This window comes from Sabethes cyaneus, chromosome 3 (assembly GCF_943734655.1).
Source record: "Sabethes cyaneus chromosome 3, idSabCyanKW18_F2, whole genome shotgun sequence".
Lineage (NCBI taxonomy): Eukaryota > Metazoa > Arthropoda > Insecta > Diptera > Culicidae > Sabethes > Sabethes cyaneus.
Window position 1 is genome coordinate 213741515 of NC_071355.1, and position 23268 is coordinate 213764782.

At 40.3% G+C, this 23268-nt stretch overlaps 1 protein-coding gene across 2 annotated transcripts; it reads left to right on the top strand.

The window, feature by feature from the left end:
* On the top strand, positions 1 to 23268 carry LOC128741171 (protein real-time). 2 transcript variants are annotated; one of them, XM_053836784.1, is made up of 8 exons: positions 1 to 553; positions 17247 to 17722; positions 17965 to 18436; positions 18877 to 19135; positions 19205 to 19326; positions 21102 to 21363; positions 21431 to 21531; positions 21594 to 23268. In XM_053836784.1, exons 1-8 carry the CDS (start codon positions 491 to 493, stop codon positions 21768 to 21770), a joined length of 1932 nt encoding a protein of 643 aa, XP_053692759.1. In that variant the 5' UTR covers positions 1 to 490; the 3' UTR covers positions 21771 to 23268. The 2 variants fall into 2 exon arrangements, with proteins under 2 accessions (XP_053692759.1, XP_053692760.1); XM_053836785.1 differs by having other exon boundaries at positions 21102 to 21360.

A 23268-nucleotide genomic window follows, 5' to 3' on the forward strand; every position in this document is an offset into this window, starting at 1 on the left:
CATCAACCATCCGTTCAGAGTGTGTTAGATTTTCTTTACGGAAGCGTCGTCGCGCATTCCATTCCACTCGCTGCTTTGTCCTGTGCGTTTTCCAAGGTTTCTGCTACACTTTTCGGGAGTTCGTAAAATGGAAGTTCAATTACGCGAGTGATAATAATGGACTCCAGGTTACTTACTGCTGCTGGCACAGGGCTCACTGCGGGTTCAATGTATCGTTACTCGAAGCTGCTGAATCATCAATAAAGGGCTTAAATTTTCCAGTGAATTTTACCCCTTGCAAAGCGAAATATAAAGTGCATTTGTTCACCACTATGGAAAGGAAAAAATTGTGCAAAGTGTAGTGAGTTGTACAAAAAAAATCTTTCGATACATGTTGAAAGGTCGCGATTAAGCATCGATTACAAAGTTCAAGGTAGTGTTTCAATACAGAACGAAAAAAAAATTGCTGCAGGATTATTAGCTAATTAGCGGGCAGTGAAAGGAATTGAAAATGGTACAAAAATACGAATCTCCTGTTAGGATATATAAATATCCTTTCGAGCTGGTTATGGCCGTAAGTAACTGTTTCTATATTCTCGTTGAATTTTCTTTAGTACCTAAACATGTTTTGCCAATTAATTCAACGGTGTTTAACGCGAAAGAAAATGTCGCAAGATACAATCTACTTGCGAGCACCTTCAGCTCTATCGCTTGTAAGCTACAGCTACAGCTAGTTGCTATCTAATACAAACCAAGCTTATTTCCTACTCGCTGCCAGGACTGAATACACTAATGGCAGGGTAAAAAAATCTATACAGAACAGCTTGTTCGGAATGAATATTATGATGTAAACTATTTGCAAGCAGAGTCTCTCTTTCGCTCACTCGCATATCCGCTGCGTAAGAAAAAATAAGTGGTCTCCAATCACCAGCAGCATGTTCACATAACGATTTCTTGTTCAATCGTCATCTGCATTCTCCACTACAGTCATTGCCGCACTTCCGCAACTATTTATCTTCGCCACCATCACCACCAGCGGTGAATCGGGTTGTGCTTTGTTTAAGTGTCTTTGACGATGGACGGTGGAATATCACTTGCAGTTTGCAACTGCAGACAGCTTAAAGCTGAATAAGGTTTATGCTGGTAACCAACATACTAACCTATTTCCAAATGGCCTTTCATTTTTCGCTTCAAAAATGTTATTAAGATAGTAGTCTCTAGTCTGAGAACTGAGCAGTTAAGATAAAATGATGTTTTGGTATACGATACTCCATACTCCATACTAGACTGCGGTGTTCAATTAATAATGAAAGAGTAATGTAACGGAACTACCAAGATGGATTTGATTGATTCAAATCCTTTAAAAGAATTATTTTCGGAAGACATTCAATCATAAATTTGTTGATAAACATGCCTTCACAAGCAGTTATTAAGAATTTGTCGATCTTTCACTACCCGATTCCTTCCCAAACATCCAGCACAATGGATTGCGATTGGGTCGATAATTCCGGTTTTGTTAAGTTAAACCTAGCTACTACCAAATTCTGATAAATCTCAGCATTTAGGTTAATTTGGAATTCTTGCGTTATTTAGATTCACGAATCACGAGCAATGAAACCAGCTTTACCAACACAATCGCAATCCATTGTGCTAGTTTTTGGAACGGATTCGGGCAGCGAAAGATCGACAAATTTCTAATAACTGTTTGTAAAAACATGTTTATAAACAAATTTATGATTAAATATCCGAGGAAATTTCATGTTTTGAGAGATTTAAATCTGTCAGCTTTTTTCGCAGTAACGGTAGTTCCGTTTTGTTACTCTTTTATGATTGTTTGAACGTTCCAACAAACTCTTTCAAACGTAATACGGTTTCCACTTCGAGATACATTTGGCGTTAACTTAACGCCAATTTTATCTGTTCCTCCTAAGAAAATTGCTCTATGGCCGTCACGTCAGTCGACTTCTTTCAAGGAAAAATATTTACCCCAGTTTGCAGCACCTCTGGTTTACCCCAAGGAAGTTACCTAGGACCACTTCTATTATAGTTGTTTGACCCAGGATTGGTGGTATTTCTGCATGTTACAGTTTTTATCTTCTTTATCTAGCGTAAAAATCCTGAATTTTAGATAACGATTTATGCCGAACGAAACTGGGATTCATCACCAATAGAAATTACTAGCAGTTTTTTCGAGTCCACCTCACCTTCTCTGGGCCTTTCCGTGTTATGATAACTACGGACTACGGTCTTGGCCCAGAAATCTGTAGAGTTTATGAAATGTATGCCATTTTTAGTTGCGCTGATTAAACACAACGACAGACGGACCAAATTCACATCCTAGAGAATAGAGACTGTTTACTCAACATGCTAAAGAGAATAATGGCCGGTATTATACCGTCTGAAACGTCTCGCTCCTTGAAACCTTGACCTTGAAACATATGTTCTTTAAAGTTCCGGTTGAAATCGCTAGAAAAACTTTGCGGTTATAGAGGCTTCATTTCTTACTAGTAATTTCTCATTACTCAACCGACTATTTCTGGTGCCGGTGTGGTTCGAAGAGAACCGTTTTCTCCGCATGGTCGTCCAGCATCCTTGCGACGTGATCAGCCCACGGTAGCCTGCCAACTTTCGCCAGGGGGGAATATCTCCTACTAGTGCCTGCAGCTCGTGGTTTATAGGCCTGTGGTACTTTCCGTTTTCGGCTTGTACTCCTCTAAAAATAGCCCGCAACACCTTTCGTGCAAATACAGGGCCGTAAGTTGCGGTCCGTAAACAAAGTAACAGTCTCAAGTCCGTAAAGGATTACCAGTCTGATTAGTATTTTGAACATTGTCAGCTTCGTGCGGCGTCGTATACTGCTTGAACCTTGATTAAAACGCCTTGCGGAGACTTCCAGCTTGAACGCTTCGTTGAATCTCCCTACTCATATTATTGTTGGTGATAGCCAGATATCCGAAATATATGAACTCAACAGCCACTTCGAGTTCATCGCAGTCAATAGTCACTGACCATGGGAGGCGAATGTTATGTCGTTAATGTCGTATTTGGCTTTCCTATGCTGGACCAAACCGGTCTAAATATAGAAAGATATCTATAAGGATTCCAATATGGTATAGTGTTTTTACGATCATGTCTTTTTCCTGCAAGACATGAAATAACTAAAAATGAGTTCGTAGTCAATGGACAGCCTTTATATAGCCAGTAGAGTTTCTAGGGTTAACAAGGGGGAGATATATGAAGGGGTGTGTCCTAAGGGGGGCATACCTATTTGATCATTTAACAAAAGTTACCATTACTTCGTACGAGAACCCGCGGCCGAAGAACTTATGGCCTATGCCACCCCCTTCCCCATCCTTAAAACTGACAGTTTATACACAGTATAATATATTCGTCTTATATTAGAGTGTTTATTCAAATCATCTGAGAAGTTCAAAGAAAAACTAAAAATTTAGTTAAAATTATTTGGCAGACCTATGCTATTTGCTCCAAAATGGATGATGCAATCTGATCTGTCAAAATATTGTGCTTAATAGTAAATAATGTGAGTGTACTGCTGTATACTGACGTATTTTTGTTGTGTATGTGAAATCCACAAATTGGATCGATCATTATGGCTTGGCACAATCTCACCCCCGTGAAGCTCGAAAAGTGCAAAGTTTCGAAAAATATTATTTTCGTAATCAAAACTTATCCAACGCATAATAACCTTTCAATACATTGTAAATGATTAGTTTATATACCTTCAAAATAGCAAGTTGATGCGATTTCTTGTTTGGGTTGGTTTATGCGGGACATTGTTTGCATGCGTTATTTCCGAGTATTTTTGATCGCGAACTTTGAAACCCTGTTTAAGCTAAATAGTTTGCTAATATTATCTGTGTTCCATTCTAAGTTATGAATAAATATGTTATGTTCATCATCATTTTGAATTTGGGTCACCAGTTTCTATACATATAATAAATTTTCACAAATAAACATTTTTGGTTTTTGGCACAATCTCACACCCGTGTCACAGTCTCACCCCGGATGGCGGTACCCTTAATACATAAGAGCCTAACACAAGGACAGTGAACGTTTCGGCAGTTATTTGATCAAATTATAATCAAATCTAATCCATTCAATTTTTATCATTTTGTATTTCAATAATATTTTTCCTCCAAAAATTCAATATTGCGAGGAGTATTGTTGCCTATCAAACTCGCACTGACCATCGATTTCCAACACATTTTTATCCTCACGCAGCAGTAACCGTTTAGACAAACAGCGGCATTGCTTTAATCTCCTTGCAGGGTAATTCACACGATGACGTCAGTAACTAGAACGGTATAAGCTGTGGGTTGAACTCAAGACAGCTTGTGTAGGGCTGACTCTGAGAGGAAAGCACAAACCGGACAAATAGGTCCGGGTGTTTGGGGTTCGACATTATAAGTACTATTTCCACTGCAAACAACAGCTTCGGCAAAACCCCCAGTTTATGTCAACATTTATCATTGTGTGTGTGCGTGTGTGTGTGTGTTGTGTGGTTTACTCTATTAGCCCTAACTGTTTCGCACGAAGCAAACAGCCTGTCACGTGCATTGAACGAGCATATACACTACCGGAAGCATACTCTTTCGTCATCTGAGAAGCTGTGACTAAGACAAAGAGTAATCTTTTGTTATCTCTCATCTAAAGTTTTCAACGCACAAAGTTTATGTTGAGTACCCACTTGTGCTAGTATTAACCGTAAAAAAATTTAAAATTTTACTTAGAAAGAAACTATTTTCTGTTTTTTACAAACTAAAATGTACCAAAAATGTAACGCTTTCGATTAGATGGCATTGAAAGGGTTAGCCACAAGCTCTTAACGGTAATCCTAGTTTTCAAGGTTTCTGCGCTATATAACAGGTTCACTTTTGCACTTCTGTCTGTTCGTTGGGACGGTGTTCTTAACAATAAATCTGGATTTGGTATAAAATAAAAGATTTATGCTTTTGCGCTAAGGTTCTTCTGTTTTGAAGCGAAAGAAATAAGATAAAATGTAAAAATAAATGCCACATGGGAAAGACAGCTTTCAAAGGAAGGAAGGAAGTTGATTGTTTCCCATAAAAGCAGTAGCTTACCATAAGAAGACTAAGAGTGTTCTAAATCAAACTATTACCATTAGATCGGCTACTGCAAAATGGTGAAGCAAACCGCTTACAGTATTCACACAATTCACTTATAACGTGTACAAATTTTTCCCAGACATTTAATTAAGTTTAAGGTCAAACAAGACGGTGCAACCAAATATGCACGTGCTGATGCTAATTACGAAATGCATACATAATTGAAAGCAATAACGAACATTTCGTTGTGCACACTAGCAGCCACAGTAGAATAATTCCTTTCATTTTCAGGCGCCACCGCGGCTCACCCTATTGCCAAACATTTTGTCTCAAAATAGCTTCGCCGTAGTCACGCTTTCAAGTGTAAAACAACAACACCGCCCAGCAGCGACGACGTGAATGTTTGCAGAAAAGAAGTCTTTCCCTTTCCCATCTATTTGCAGCGCCTATGAGTAGATAGTGCATCAAGTACCGGTTCGGTTGCCATTTTATATATGTATTTACTCTAGCAAAATAGCAAATATTTGGTAACTTTGTAGGCGACACGGATCGCCGATTACCGCCCAGTTGCTCACACTGGAACACGAAAGAATGTGGACGCCGCAAGGGGTACCGTTCGGGTCGTTTTGTTTCCAAATACTACGATGTCGGCGTTGTTGGTTTGTCATCAAACCGAAAACTAACGTCAAGTTCAAGTCTCTGCGTTGAAGATTACAGCAATTTTCCATTAAAACATTGCGCGGGTATTTTTTATTTTTACGTCACTGCACCTTGCGAACCAGCGCATCGGCGGATGTTGCTTTTGTGTATCCTCATCATATATATTAATCGCAATAAATGTATGGCGTTGCTAATCAACTATATGTCGGTAATCTGCTTTGGTCATAGTCCGGAGCAAAAAGTCAAAAAGTCGTTAATGTGAAACACAATATTAGGTGTCCATATGGTAAAAAGAAAACAAACATTGATCAATTTACTGTGGAAAAAATGCACAGCAGCAAACCCAGTTTCAGTTGAAGCGTTTCGCACAGAGTTGTAAATTTTTCTCAAAGAATGTTTTAGATTAGAGTTAAAATCTACACCTTTTTTTCATTGCCAACCCGTAATTTTGAACTTGCTTGAACAAAGTAAGTACAGTAATTAATAACTCGATCATTTTGAAAAGTAAAAAACTACATGTACCCAATATAAATATGTATAAATATGAATATGGTATATAAATATAAATATGGTATACCTTTCAAATAAACCAAACCTGAAAAAAAACATCTAATTATAAAACTAACCAGTTGTAATCAACCAGGTGTAACACCTTTCAATTACAAACAACTGCGCATAAATCGGTTCAACCAATAGCCAATTGAGTCAATTGGTAGACGTAGTTAAATTGAAATGTTTATCATCCTTATCATCGGAACGAAGTAACAGTCTATCGTCAATAAATTTTTGGAATTTTAGAATTATTCATTTCCAAAAACGGCCAAAGCTAACAATCTTGCGTTACGTAAAATTATAGAATATGGCTTCCAAACAGTGGCATCAATAATTCAACAAAGCAAATTTATAGCTTTATGTAATTATTTTACTATCTATCGCTGTACACCACCATCCACGACATCACTTTTATACTTCCAAGTCATGCTTTCGCGGGTTGGGTTGGGAGTTCCCCTTTTTCGGGCTTAAGGAAAAAAATGACTTTCATGGAAGAAGCTACCATGATAAATATACACAACGGTGCTACCACTTCAGTTGAAGTGTTCGCTACGGGCGCATTGTTTCGTTTACTTGCTTCTAATTTGCTGTTTAACCTGTACCTACCAACGAAATTATTTTTGCTCACTCAGAATGAATTGTGGATTTTTACTTCGCATTCATATTAACAACACCATCAAATGGCATTCTTTTTCAATTCCTAATTATTTTAATTTATTGAGCTTCCAATACAAGCACATTTCTTCCGTGTGACGACAACTTAGTTGCATCCATTCAATAATAGTGCTAGCTTCACTGCAAACAATCGGCGTCCGTATCATTATATGTTTATCATCTATAACAACTATTCCATTTGAAAACACCTGTTAGGGTTCACATTCGGCATGTGCTGACCGGTATGAACCAACGCCGTACCAACGTGTACAGATTATTGACATACTGGCGATACAGCCGTGAGAGTACTAACCGTTCAATAAGGTTTTAATATTTGATGGCACTGTTCACACCGTGGTATCGCGTGCAGTACCCTCTTCAATTGAGGCTAATTATGAGAAAGACACGTACTTTCTGGACTTTTTATGGTGTGAATATATTTTCATATTTTCAGAATTAACCTCCCACAACATCAAGTAACGTCACCTAGTCAAAACTCTAAATAAGTTAAATGGGAGTGCTAAGTTCTTTAGAGGCTAGTTTTTATTACCACACAAACTATAAGCATACAATACACTCGCGGGAAAAAGTTGTTTCCGGGTTTCTTATCTAATGGATAATGCTTCCTCATAATTACTCAGTTCGTTTATGTTTTGCAATTAGCACATTATTACTTCTAAAGCTTGCTTCAGATAGTATTGGAACAAGAATAATTGGGTGTATTTCAGCTATTTATTATTGAATTCAACATCTTTTTATACATAAATGTAGTATTTTCTTCATACTTTTTAGAAAAAAATACAGATAAAGTTATTCGTCACGGTTTCGAAGGAATTCTCGAACTTTTCCTGTAATATGGCTCATTAGGCAGCACACACTTTCTTCGTTCATTGTTTTGGCTATATTATTCCACCAGGTTTTCATCTGATTGATGTCTTTGACAACTTTTCCCGTTGAGGTCTTTCGGAACAAACTGGACCCCTTTCTCTGCATACCATTGTTGAATGACTTTGCTGTAATGACAGCTTGCCAAATCTGGCCAAAACATCACGGAATGGCAGTGGGATCGAATGAACGGCAAAATTCGTTTTGGAAGTCATTGTCTTATTTGTAATGAAAACATTCGTTTTTCTGCCACAGCTGCAAATGCGCTGCCAAATCATAAGTTTCATCGTCCATCAGAAGACACCCGACGAACTTGGTTAGCACCCGGTCGTATAGCATTCGAGCATGGATTTTGGCCACACTGCTCTGTTTTATGGTTCGGTTTGGCTGCTTGCTAGCTCGATACGACTTTATTTCTTCCCGGAGTCGAATTCTCCTCACGGCACTATTGTGCGCGCATTCCCTTAGTGGACACGACGGTTGAAACAGTCGTGTTTCTGAACGGTCGTAAAAAGGGTCGTTTTTAGCTTTTGACAGATAAAATGTCAAATTATGTCATCATCGCTGTTTCATTACTGGAACCAATCGAGCAAAGTAAATAAACCTAGGAATTACCGTTCTATCAGAAGAAACGGAATGAAATTCAGCATGAAATGAATTTGTATTTTCAACGCCGGTTTGCCGAAATTTCATAGTGAATAAAGCGTAGTTTATCCTTCATTATCCAAACAAGCAATAACAAAGCAATAACGTTCGTATTCGAAAACAATTTGTTTAATGCTTTTGTAGATATATGATTAACACGAAGTCACGATTAAGGTTGCGACAGAAACGCAATGAGCCTGTGTTGCCAGTTATGGCGATAAAACATTACGAACTGTGTTGCCAATTTAGTCATTTTTTTACCTTTGGAACGTTTGAAACAGTACCTGAACTCCCCTCGGAATCCATCGATCAAGTAAATGCACAATATAGGCAGAACCAAATTTTCTGGCTAAATCACGGTCCGACAGATTTAGATTCCTCTTGATGGTCTTCAAAATCTTAACACGCATTTTCCGGTCGACAGTTCCATTCTGATGATTAGCTTGAGGCCTCCGAATCGTCGTCAATGTTTTCTTAAACCATTTGATAACGCGCCATACGGTATTTCTGGGCAATTTCAGCTGTTTATCTAGCCTAGATGCAGACCACAATTGCTTTTTCAAATAACTGTGAACAATTTTTTCCCTTCTTTCGGCTTCCATGTTGTTTGTTTACAAAATACAGTCGTTTTGCGCAATGTCAAAAATACATAGGTGAAGCTAACAAAATTTCCGACACGTGGGCGCCAAGAACTTCTAAATTCGTCCACCAAGAGCGCCACAATATGAGGAAAAGTTTGTTCCAATTCTAAATAAAGCAAGCCTTATTTCGCATTTGTGGAAAACGTGGTGTTGGAGACTAACAAGTTGTTCCGAATTTTGATGGTACGATTCAACTTTTAACACTAAACGTACCACGTCATTTGACCCCTTTCGAACTTTCTGTCATGGTTTATTAAGAAGAGCCGTAACCACGTTGTCCTTTGACTTTGACTTTTATTTCTTTACATATTTGATGCTTTTTCAATATACCTATATCCTTCTCTTTTTTTATAGTTCCCAAGATTTTTTTGCAACCTGGCATTTGCGGCTCGAGCAGCCGCTCGTCGCAGCTATGTGAAAGATTTATGCCTTATCATTTCCCTGGTGGGGACGGGAAGGAAAACCAATGAAATAATTTGGTTTTTGTATAAAAAATAGGTAACCAAATAAAAACTTACATTCAGTGATGTCGATATACCAGAAGCCACCATCAGTTCATGACCTTACAACGCACTATGGGCAAAAACGAGAACAAAAACGCACGCAATTAAGATACGGCCTGCAGGCCTATAAAATATAGGTGATCTTATGTAAAATTTTCCGGAGAATCGCGTGGTGGCGACCCCTTTCCTGTTTATCATCGGGAAGTGTCCCATTTGGCTCATTTTCCCCTATTTTTAATATTTTTCACCCTTATTGGGCTGTTCCAAGCAAGGCTTTGATAAACAAAAATTAAGAACCTAATAATTTTGTGTAAAAAAGTCCGCAGAATCGAATAGGGCTTATCTCATTTAGTTTAGAGCACATTATTTTTTTTGGTTGAGCTCCGTTATCAGACCGACCATACCAAAGGGGAATTCAACCAAAAAAAGTCCTATTCGATTCTGCGGACTTTTAAATAAACAGGAAAGGGGTCGGCACCACGCGATTCTCCAGAAAATTGTACATAAGATCACCTATATTTTATAAGCCTGCAGGCCATATCTTAATTGCGTCCGTTTTTTCTCTCGTTTTTGCCCATAGTGCAACGGTGGGTCGACTTACTGTAGATCCAATTTCATTATTGAGTGAATTTCACACTAATGCTGTTGTATAAGGGTCAAAAAGGTTTGGACAGACCCACGAGAAAAAAACACTTGTGCGCATTCCGGGGCTATAGTCTTGGCATTTCTCCAATTATCCCGAACACTCGCTTTTCCCGCATTTTCATAGACATCGCTCATCCAACGGGTATGGGGTTTGCCTCGAAGTCGACTACCTCTGTTGGGTTCTCTACTGAATATTGTTTTCGCTGGTCTCTCATCCGATATCCTTGCTACGAGGCCATGTTTTATTCGCTTCACAATATCCGCATCTTTGCATACTTGGTAAATGTCGTAGTTCATGCGCCTGCACCACACTCCATCTTCTAATATACCGACAAGAACTGATCACAAGATCTTACATTTAAAAACGCCAAAAGCTCGTCGGTCGCTCTCTTTCAACGTCCACGCTTCATGGCCATAGATGACCGGGAGAATTAGCATCTTTTAGAGTGTAATACGGATTTGCAGGCTGGTTACGTAAGCCGCAGGAGGCCTTGTTTGTTGGAGCCGCCAAACTCCTCGGGATGAAACAAAATGACTTCCTAGAAGCAAACATGTCTAGACAGGACCGAACAGGAACGGTGCCGCTCAAGCTTGAAGCCGTCGGAAAAAAAACTGTTCTGTTCAGGCACTTGCGGATAGCATTTAATTCTTCTTTCTTATCCTTAAAAGGACGCTTTTGGTCCGCAAGTCCGCCGACAGCAAGCGTTCAACCAGTGGAGGGCAGCATCTGTTTTCTGCTAAGGCACTTGCGGATAACAAGATGAATAAAAATACACACTCTTGTCCAAAGAATGACGATTTGATCCGCAAGTCTGCTGTAGCAACACTGGTGTAGCCAGTGGGATGGACTGCCCTTCGAATAACACCTTCGTGTGCAATGTTGAATAGGAAATTCGATAAACCGTCACCTTGTTTCAAACAATCTAATGTAACACTTTATTTTTTTGAACCATCAATTTTGTTTAAAAACCATGTTCAAGCATAATCCACCACTGCCTATTTCGTTGAACTGAATCGTACCTTGCCTTGAATACTATAAACAAATGGTGAGCCTGCAATTCGAGTTCTCGGAATTTATTGAGGATTTGTCGCAACGTGAGCATTTGGTCCGTCATGGAGCGTCCCTGTCGAAAACCGCACTGGTATTTGCCAATAAAGGTTTCCTGCAACGGCCTCTGTCTGTGAAACAGGACGCGGAAGAGAATTTTGTATGCAGAATTGAGGAGAGTAATTCCCCGATAAATGCTGCATTCGAGACGGTGGCTCTTGTTGTAAATAGTACATATGAGACCTTCACCCAGTCCGGGCTGGTACCGAATGGCCGAAACACAAATGGCCGAATCACGAATGGCCGAAATCCAAATGGCCGAATTTCAATAACAGTCACAGAAGGCCGAATCACGAATGGCCGAATCACGAAAGACCGAATCACGAAAGGCTGAATCACGAATGGCCGAATCACGAATGGCCGAATCACGAAAGGCCGAAATTTTTCGGAATGCCTACATAACTACTCAATAAAAAACCATGAATTGGCAATTAGTTAACAAATAACTTTAATCAAACAAAAAACAAACTACTACTATTGAACAAACAAAACATGCTTTACGAACGCTGTTTAGCGCTTAATAAAAGCGCAACTGCGTCAACAAAATTTTTGCTGCTCATTTTGTGAGCATTAACACATTTCGAGTAGATTTTTTCGTCTATTTCTCGGCGCGAATTCGGAACATCCCCCTGAAAAAATCTAAGGATGTTCCCCTGATCCTGGTCATTGACAGGTGATGGGAACCAACAATGGTTATCCATCGTTGATGCCATGCTTCCAAGCTGTTTGTGGTCCGCGGTAGCTTGTCAATGACAGGCTTAAAATTTGACCACAGAGTGGGGTGAAACAATGGCCTGTTGTTCCGGTTCCTCCCACTTATGTAAGTATTCTGAAAATATGTAAGGCAATTCTCCTAATCTTCAGGAATCGTTCCTTCCATCGCGTCGTACGCCTCCTGTATCCGATTTTGCGGCAGAAAAGACAAGGCCTAGAATTTTTATTACATTATAAAAACATCAAATAAAAGTGCTTTATCAACAAACCTGCAGCCGTTTTACCGCCATGAATATGTCTGTATTGTCGAGTAATATTGTTTTAGTTCGCGTATATTTAATTGTTTTATTATATTTTGTGTGAAAAAAAAGCATAAGAAGCATTCCGCTTCTGTTTGTTTTTTTTTTTTTGAATAGTATCCCATCAATGGAAAGCATCGGTTTTCCTCTCTGCGACAATACAATTTTAACGACAAGTGCACTTTCTTCGTTGTTGAAGCCAGCAATATCGGATGAATCACCGGATGCACTCTTTTTTCACGGGACAACTACCAACTACCGTGCGGAAAGCAAACCGTGTTCAACAACAATAGACACAACTGTTGGCTTTGCTATGGGCGGTCAACAAAGATGGATATGGCGGGATATTGAATGAAATGTTTCGGCCGCTTTAGTAATAGGGTAATAAACTTGTAGTTTACTGCATTTACTTCTTTATGAAAATCCATGACAGTAAGAATAAGATTACAATTATAATATAAGCATATATCTACGAAAGATAATTTTTATACTGGTTTTTACCTCATATTTCTTGATTATAAATACATCTTCATTATAAGGTGGGAGACGTATTTACCGTGTTAGTAGCAAATGTTTCCTAGATGATTCAGGGCGAGACGGCCGTAGGCCGCGAGTGTGCGCCGGTGACCCGCCGTCGGAAGCGCCGGCCACTGCGGGGGGGCAGGCCCCCCGCAGAAACCACTACTATTTAGGTGCATGCATTTTCCTAGGTTTATTGTCTATTAGGGATTATCCCTTAGTTAAGTCCGAACGAGCGGCAGCGAGAAAGGACAGCATGTACCCAACGTTTGCGCAGGTTGAAGGCTATGAATATTTTCGGTCGAATATGACATTCGGCCATTCGTGTTTCGGCCATTTGTGATTCGACCATTCGTGATTCGGCCTTTTGTGATTCGGCCATTCGTGATTCGGCCATTTGGTAAATTATGCCATTCGTTATTTCGGCCATTTGTGTTTCGGCCATTCGTGATTCGGCCATTTGTGTTTCGGCCATTCGTAGGTAATCCCCCAGTCCATAGGTAGTTCCTCCTCAGTCCATACCTTTAGTATAACCTGATGGATTGCACAATGCAGTCGTTTGTTCCCGACTTTCAAAAGTTCGGCGGAGATGCCGTCCTTTCCAGCTGCTTTGCCGTTTTTCAATTCCTTCACTGCTTTTCCAACCTCGTCCAAAGTCAGTGGATCCACAGCTTGTCCATCATTCTTAATCGTTATCCTATTTCTGTTAACCGATCCGTCTTGTTCACCATTCAACAATGCATGGAAATGTTGTTTCCAACGCCTAGTCGCCTCCGATCTTTCGGTAATCAGGTTCCCCTCCTTGTCGTTGCACATAACACGAGTCGGCACGGTCCGGTTCCTGATTCCGTTGATCGTATTGAAGAAGCTTCTTGTGTCGTAACTCTCGAAACAATTCTCCACCTCCGCAAGAACGCGATTCCAGTGCTGGCGTTTCCTACGATGGTTTAGTCTCTTTTCAGCAGCACTAGCACCACGGTATCTCTCTCTCTGCTTTGGCGTGTCACTGTTGCAGCCAATATGAGGCTTCTGGCTCGATTCTTCTCATCAGACACTCTTTGGCACTCTGCGTCAAACCACTCACTGAAAGTGGTTGCAGCAGTAGTACCCAACACTTTTCGCGCTGTAGTACTGACCGCGTCATAGATGTGCTTCCACTCTATTCAGGTTTTGTCCAAGTTGTTCACCGATCCGCTCATCAATCTTCCGAGAGTACTCTACAGTAACTCTTTCCACTGATAACCGCCGAATGCAGTCGTACCTTCCTCGTTGATTTCAATTTAAATATATTGGAAAACCAGGCGCGGATCTTGTTTACTACAAGATAGTAATCCAAGTCGACGTTTGGTCCCCGGAAGGATCGCATGTCTGCGACATCAGAAAAGTGCCAAACCAGGGTATTTTCAAGTCTGCTTCCAAATGTTTCATCGTGCAAAATAGGTACTATCAGATAGGCCATTGTCGTTTGTGGTAGGATGGAAGCTTTCTCTACCAATGACGGGACGAAAAAACTTTTCGCGTCCGACCTATGCATTTTTATCCTTAATGACTATCTTTATGTCTTGTCCTGGGCACTCTCCATATGTCCTCTCGAGAAGATAATAGAACTTCTCTTTTACGTCTTCGGGATACGTCATCATCTTCTGCAGGATACCCGTGCGTGCTGGTTCAAGTACCAAGTTTTCAATAATCGTTGTCTTTTTTCTTTTGCCTGGGTGAATGCCTAGTGATGTCCGAAATTTTCAATTATTCGATTACCGATTAATCGGCGAGCGTTGTCTGCACTAATCGATTAATTCAACTATTCGTACTAGTGGTATTCGATTAGAAATATTCGTATACTTTTTTTATTTATTCGATTAATCGAACGATTATGAACGATTAGCGGCCATTGTTCGGAGATTATTCGCATTCATATTATTTTCTTTGAACTATTCGATTAATTCAACTACTCGTGCTGGCAGTATTCGATTAAAAATTAATCGAATATTTTTATAGTTATTCGATTAGTTGAATTAATCGAACGATTAACGGACATCACTATGCATGCCGATTATTCCGTTGTAGTTCATTCCCTGAATTTCTGCTAATTTTTTCAAGCATAGGCAGACAGGGCTGCCGTCTTGGATATGGTTGGCGAGACACAGCGTTTCATAAGTCAGCCGCCCGTTCCGGATCAGTCGCTGTTGTATGCCGCACCTAACCTGGCAGCAGGTCACTAGCTACGATATCCAGTTCAACCGGAGCCTTTATATTATTGTGGGAGGAACTGCGTGAGGTAATCAGATATACCCTAAAGGAACTCCAATTCCTCGGATTCCTCAATTTCTTTCTTTAAAAGGTTCGCTCAGGAGCACGAATGCCAGCAGCATTTTCGCTGACAATGAGTTGCGAGCTCGAGTCGCCTCACCAGCAGGCTTCGGTTATTGCGGGCGACAGGCTACGGATATCCGACCCACCCTTAACCGTGCAGAATTACACTGTCTAGGGAGTTCCGCTCATACCGTCCTCGACTTTGCAGCAAAGGCTGTCGCCTCCAAATTGATCGAACAACTGCCAACTTATCGCATGCGTGTTTTGCCAAATATGTAGTTTAGCATAAAGCGCAACTCAGTGATATGTCTAACCGACTTTTAGTCAATCTCCATCAGTAATTCAACGGTATTTCCAAACACATTGCAACGGTATATCCAGCATGCATATGTTGAAAAGCTATCGTTCTAATTCGGTAGGAATCGCCAAATTCCCTCGTGCGTAGTCGTGACACTGTGCTGGAAATACCCTATGAAGGTATGAACCTACGGTCCGATCCTTTGTTTCGTAGGCACATAGTTGTGCTCCTTCCCTCGGAACGAGAGTAGATTCCGTTTGTTTCAGCCATTTGATTTTCTGGTCAGAGTAGACCAGTTCTTGAATTGCAGCTCCTATCTTGGGCCTAATGTCTGGAATCTCTTGATCAGTTAAATGACCCAGAACGGCACGCACAGTTTGCAGCTGATCCGTAGTGAGCAGGCAAATTGGATATTTATGCTGTGCAGTTGTACTTATGGCTACACTAAAAAGCTTCCACTATTTCCCTGTATGTGACTCCTGAAGATGGAGTAGGTGCCAGAGCACGACAGCAGGTTCGGTTGCATGGTCTCTTTTCGGTGGATCTTTGTTGATGATGTTATGCAATGCCGTATCAGCTGATCGCTACCTTTTATTAGCGACCTGATCCCGTTAACGTGGTTGGTCGGCAGGCAGAAGGTAGGGTTTTATGTTGTTTTGGTTCGGTTTGTTTGCATATCGAACCCTCCGGATGGTCTAGTCGGTTTTATAGCTTTTGAGATGGGACCGGAAAGCAAGCAGAGATGTACTTCTGTTTTGTGGTCCTGTTGTTTAAGCTGCTGTGTGCTACTGAAACGTCGGAAGTCTTCACTTCAAAACTGACGAGAGAAAAGTAACTTTATCTTGTCCAAGCTGGAAGCCTAAAATTAATATTTGTCTCATGATGGCCGGGTGCCTACAGATTTTTGGAAGTGATTTTATATGAATTTCTGAACTTGTTATTTATGTAACTTTAAGATTACTTTTACCAGGTTTTATTTCATAACTCTGTTATCCAACCAATAAATACAAAACGATGTTAGTTGGAATGCTGTTACCAACAGTGATCCGTCAATTCCACTCGAATGCATTCTAGACAATCCTTCCATATTTTCCACCGCACTATCCCTATAGTTGCTGGATCTCTTATTTCTTCAAAAAGGTTAACTTTTATTTATAAAACACGCCGCAAATGTTTTTCCCCAACAACAGACCACAAGCCCATCCTACGCTCGTTTCGTATCACTTCTCTATCACAACCCACGCTTCATCGTATGCGATGGGATATATTCAAATGCTTACCGACTGCCGAGGAGCAATAATGTTGGACGGCAACCAATGCAGTATCTACATAGGTCCATATGTAACATCTACATCGCACAGCACAGAGACATACTGCCATATCACATCAGTGTCAAGGCTCTGCCGCCATGCTTCCCATACCACATGAGCGGAGCGGAAGCAGGATGTAACTGCCTATTGGTGCCGGGAAATGTCCCTATCATCACCTTTCTGTAATAAACCAATAAATTAACCGCCTTTGGCTTTGATCCCGAAGCAGCGCTGTTGACCGACAGTCTGTGCCCACATTAATTATTCATTGATGTCCTTTCTCATAATGACCGGCGTTGTACACGATGCCGGCTGACAATTCATAACCTAATCATTATTAATTGCTTCTGACAAATTGACTTTTTTCCGTAATTGGAACACAGCGGTCATGGTAGAATTTATTTTGGTAAAACATATATTTTTCATTCATCCAGGCCTACGAACGTCGGTTCCCAACCTGCCCGCAAATGCCTATCGTATTGGACTGCGAAATAGTCGAGGATACGGTTTCCAACAATGGAGCTAAGCGAGAAACGACTCGCCGCTGCAAACTGGCCGTCGAGGCGCCCTATCTGTTCAAGAAAATCATCGGCGTCGATGTGGTTTTCTTCATCCAGAAGAACTTCCTGGATCTCAAGGCCCGTACACTGAACATCGAAGCCACCAACGAAACATTCAGCTCACGAATCGAAATCTTCGAGAAATGTCGCTACTTTGCTCATCCGGAAAACCCGGACTGGACCTGTTTCGATCAGACGGCCACGTTAGATATTAAGAACTTTTTCGGCTTCGAGCACTCGATGGAAAAGATGGGCATGAAGCAATACTCGCAAACCACGCAGAAGGGAAAGGAGATTATTGAATGCTTTATCAACGAGCTAAAAAAGGAAGGAATCACCCATGTGGACAGGTAAGCGCCGATAAGCCCGGTTCGAGTTATGTATTTTTGTAACATGTGGGATTAGCTTACTTTGCAGTAAAGCGGCTGCACAACTAAGTCAACAGAAGCCGTACATTTGATCCCATCAAATAGATACCTTAAGTTTAAACTATAATTAAACGAAAAGTCAATACTGTTCTACTGATTTACTTTTATTAGAATTTCCGATTTTCTGGTATTAAATGACACTGGCAAACGTTTATCGGTTTCAGATGGAAAGAGGATGAATCAGCGGAGCTAACCGCTGCTGCGGTTTCCACCGTCAGTGAAAAACCGCCCCTTTCTCGCGACAACAGTATTCTGGATGCGGACTACATTGCAAAACACCTAGGCCAACTGTCTCCGCTGCAGGAATCGAAGCTGGTTCAGTTCCGCAAGCGAATCGAAGAATCCAGCGAACGTGGCGTGCCGGACTTTCAGACGTTGCTGCGCTTTCTGCGGGCTCGTGATTTCAGCATCGACAAAGCAGCCTCCATGCTGCAGGAATCCATGCAGTGGCGAGCCGAGCACCGAATCGATGACATTCTCGGCGAGTACAAGATGCCGACCGTTGTGGAAAAGTACTTCCCCGGCGGCTGGCATCACCATGACAAAGACGGCCGACCGCTCTACATTCTGCGGCTGGGCAATATGGACGTGAAAGGTTTGCTCAAATCGGTCGGAGAAGATGAACTGCTGAAACTGGTAAGTTTTTTTTTCATACAAGCAGGTCGTAAAATTTTTCTCAGAAACGAAAAATGGCAATAAATTTAGTAATAGCCGGTTGCAAATTCTTCGAAAGAACTGCAAGCAAAAAGCATTTCAAAAACACAACTTGCTCGTCGTCATTGTTATCACTATCGCTTAGCATTGTTTACAACAGTCAATTAACGGGTCAACCACTTTTTCTTCATAAACAGTAGTTCGCTTCAAAAACCTGCTTACACTCTAGTGATTAACATGAAACGGACACAGCTATTGCCGTGTTTGATTCCCCCACTCCCAGTCTAGAACCCTGTTTACCCTTTTACTGGCCATCGCGACAAAAATTGCTCATGTAAATAGAACGTTGAACTATTGAACCGTGATAATCGCAGCAAATTATCTATACCTTTTATGCATTTATTCGCGTATACTTCCTACAGACGCTGCACGTTTGCGAGGAGGGCCTGAAACTGATGAAAGAAGCGACGACGCTTTTCGAGAAACCAATCTGGAATTGGTGTCTGCTGGTCGATTTGGATGGCTTATCGATGCGCCACTTGTGGCGCCCCGGCGTGAAGGCGTTGCTACGGATCATCGAGACCGTGGAGAAAAACTATCCGGAAACGATGGGCCGGGTGCTAATTGTGAGAGCTCCCCGAGTGTTTCCGGTGCTGTGGACTATCGTTAGCGCATTTATTGGTAAAAAAAACCTGCCCTGTGTGAAAACGTTTAGCTTTGGATTTTAATGTGTTCTGTTTATGTTTTCAGATGAAAATACTCGATCGAAATTCTTATTTTTCGGCGGCCCCGATTGTTTGCACGCGGAAGATGGCTTAGAGCAGTACATACCAGCGGAAAATATACCCAGTTTTCTGGGCGGATCATGTAACGTAAGTACAAGCACGTACTATTCGTGATTGCTGTATCAATACAAATGTGCATAATTCGGACTGCAAAACAGGTCTACTTTTTTTCAAAAACTAACTCACCAATTTTGGACTCTCTGTAACTAACTTATTTTGCATTCTCTATGCGTTTGCGCGACACTATTATCTTTGCCTGTTCGATGCGCCAATCGGTGGTATTGGTGTATTCGGCTGCAGCCGAGCATTCCCACGGTGGCGGAACCGGTACCATCGAAACTGTTCACACGCTGCTTTCTCAGCGCGTGTCCCTGTGTAAGATTGCTGATATTACGTCATCCCAGTTTTAATGCAAGCAAAATCCAAAACAAAAACTGTCACCATAGACTCACGTTCGTGTGTGAAGATAGAAAGATGGGTGATCGATTGCAGTTTAAATGAAAGGTAAAAAATAACGTAAAAAGTCCGATATTAACTGCGATCATAGGGGCTAACTAGAATGCAACAGAACAATTATAAATTATTTCTTGCCGTCTTAGTAGAGTTCCAAAATCAATGAGAAAGTTAGGAGGAAATTACATTTAATTCTACTACGCCAGCAATTTTCTCTGAGATTATAATCGGATTTGAACCCACAATACCCGCCAGGGCACGTGGCTCGCTGGTACTCGTGTACCTATGAACCGCAGAGGCGCTGGACTAAAAACACGAGGTTTGGTCTATACTAATAATGTTTAATACAGTTTAGAATGCAATCAGTTTTCCGCGCTTACAAACAACGACCCGCTCCAATGGTTTTACGCATTCTAAGAAAACTCAACCGCTGCTACTAACTGATTTGAGAAAAAATTGATAATAGGCAGACTGCTTATGTAACATTCGTCGAACCGACAACGATTACGCTGTTCCGGGTTAAAATCAATAACCTTATAATATGGGATTGAGTATCTCCCTGTGAGCTTTTTAATTTTGTCAGTGGCGCATGATAACCTTTCGTAGAATTGAACTAAATCTTCCATTTCTTTTCCAAATTATGTATCTGTTTTAAGTCATGCAATTTTACTTTTCTACAACAAGTTTTAGTTTTGTTATTTTAATTAGCTGATATTTTACAACAGAATAAAATATACAATAGGCAAAAAATTACCTACCGTTATTAAAAATTTAAAAAATTTCATTTAACTCCAGTACTAAAAATCACACTTCGCAAGTAATGAATAAAATATTTGTCATTTAGTGAGTGAAATTTATTCGTGTTATTTTATATGCGCGTTTTAAAAAGACCATAAAAATTTCTCTCGAATAAGTATAACCTTTAAAGAATTGGTTATTGGTTTAGAATTGGTAGAATAAATAAAATTATTTCAAAAAGCGATCACCCATCTTTACTTCTTTCTGCTCGCAATAATGATAAGCAATCGTCTTCAATCACGTTGTTTAGTTATACAATATCTCAGAGGCTAGTTGAAAATTTGCATCCAATTCACGATCCACGAAGCTTTCTCATTCATTTTAAGATAATGCTAGAATTCTGCAACACCTGCCAACATCAATTTTTTTCAGAATTTATAATCCTACTCATTTTTTCTCTGGAAAAGTTGCAAACTCACGAAAAACTCCACCATCAAACATTTTCAACAAAAATAAAATTAGCAATTTGTTCACTAAAATGCAGTTCACGCTAACGCTAGAATGTTTTTTTGAAAACACCGTTTTTATCACAGTAAACAATATTAGATGCTCATTCAGTGCGCAGTTCTCCCTCCTGTCAGCCCCTCTAACCTAGGTTATTTTAATTGCAGACACTAATCCACGAGGGTGGCCTGATACCGAAACATCTGTACAAGTCCGATTCGGTGGAGGAAAACAACGGCGCAGTTCACGGTCAGGACCACCACGGGTTGTACAAATCGATAGATCTCAAACCGGGACAGATGTTCGAACTGATCATTCGTAACACGGACCCCAAATCGGTGCTCACGTGGGATTTCGACGTGCTGAAGAATGATTTACTGTTTGCACTGTACCGCACCGACACCGTATTCGAGCAGAGCTTCAATGGTGGTTTGGCTTTGTGCTTGGTAGGTAATTCCATCAAATTACACTAATAATCGGTTTACTCTCATTCCAGATGCATTTTCCTCTGTGTTCGACGGCGCTGCTTTCAAGGAAGGCGCCACATACACTAAGCTGGAGGACAAAGTGAAATGTAAACCAAAAGAAGGCGTACAAGTAAAATCTGTTATTTTGTTGTTGATTGTAATTCAATTATAAAATTTACTCTTATTTTGAAGGGCTCCCATGAAATGGCAACAGCCGGCACCTACGTCCTGCAGTGGATGTGTCCACCGTCGTGCGATGGACCCGCCCAGCTGATGTATTTCCATGAAATCCTCAGCTCTGCCAACTACAAAGGCTCAATGACCAGTCTGCAATCAGGATTCTCCTCCAACAGTCTACAATCCCGATGAGAGCTGTAATCGATGAGACTGAAAACGGGCCCGCAGGAAGATCCCCGGATGTTATAGCAGAGCAAACTCCATTCTCCAATAACGATGAATCTCTAATCTAATGGTGTTGAGACGGAAATTGACCGAAAAGAAAAAAAAGTGAAAACCAAAACCAGAAAAATTGAAGGTTGTATTCGTAACAATAAGAAAGCAATCGAATTGAAAAATCTCAGCAGGTTCAAGCGGTTAAAAGTGGAAACGACCTTAAACAATGATAAAGTGAAAAAATAAATCAATTATTGTAAAGTAGTACTATATATAGAGGGGCTAAAAAGTGATTATGTAGTAAAATTGTATGTCCAGGCGACTTAGACATTATAAGACAATATCAGAAACTAAGTGTAGCAACGTTAATTCTACTTGTGCAGCATATATGAATTTTACAAGCAAATCTAGGTCGTACAGCTTATCACTGACAGTAACAACGCTAGAAAATTATTTTTATACAAATGGACGCCCCTGGCGCAAATATCCTGCTATTGAAGCGTTTGAGGAGGATTGATTTACGTAACAAATTTTCTAATAGAAGCTAGAATCTATCGTCAACAAGAGGAACGCTTATTAGTAGACAAACCTGATATACCTGGATGTGGAATCATATTTTATAAATAGTTGTTTTGAATCTGCAGCTGAAAATCAAGAGTACACGCGAATACATGTACGAAACTTAAAATATATCATCAGCTGATGAGTAATTCTATACCTCACATATAAAACTACACAGCCAAGTAGCACCTATGAGGCTAGCCATCGTTCCCCATGTTTCTTAACTTCGACAGGCGTAGGTACGTGCTAAAGTTTGAACAACATTTCCGAATCTCTGTTATGGTTAACGATTGTTCACCAGTGGGTATCTCTAAAGTCACTATTACAAAATAGGTAATGCAACGCAGGCTAAGTTCTGTTTTTATTAGCGCTTCATATATCGCGGGTAGATGGGTACATAAGAGTACTATTGAAATATAAGTAATTTTCTGTGATATACATAACTATTTTTGTTCAAACACAGAATTGCGATGTCGACAACAAAATGCAAAACATCATAATCAGTATACGGAATTAGGTACCACTATTTTTATTTTATTTTTTTATTGAGATTTTGTTTTTCATTTTAGGTAATGTTTTACAACTGTCTGTAAACTATCCGTACTTTAGGAGATAACTGAAAGCTATCTACCGTACCATCAGATCACGTATGAGCAAGCCAATTATTTAACATCACACGAGTGAAACAGAAATACCTTAACTTTTTGGGAACGAAACAATGAAGTAAAAGTCGCTCTTGAATTAAGCCCTGCTTCAATCAACCCGCTATAACAGCGAAAGAAAAATTACAAATCCATTGTATCAAACTGGCAACTTATTCTGTATATTATTAAGCAAAAAAACAAATGATAATTTGTCAAAAATTTTGTACACATTATGGGTAGCGGTGTAGTGGAGAATGAGATTAAATAAA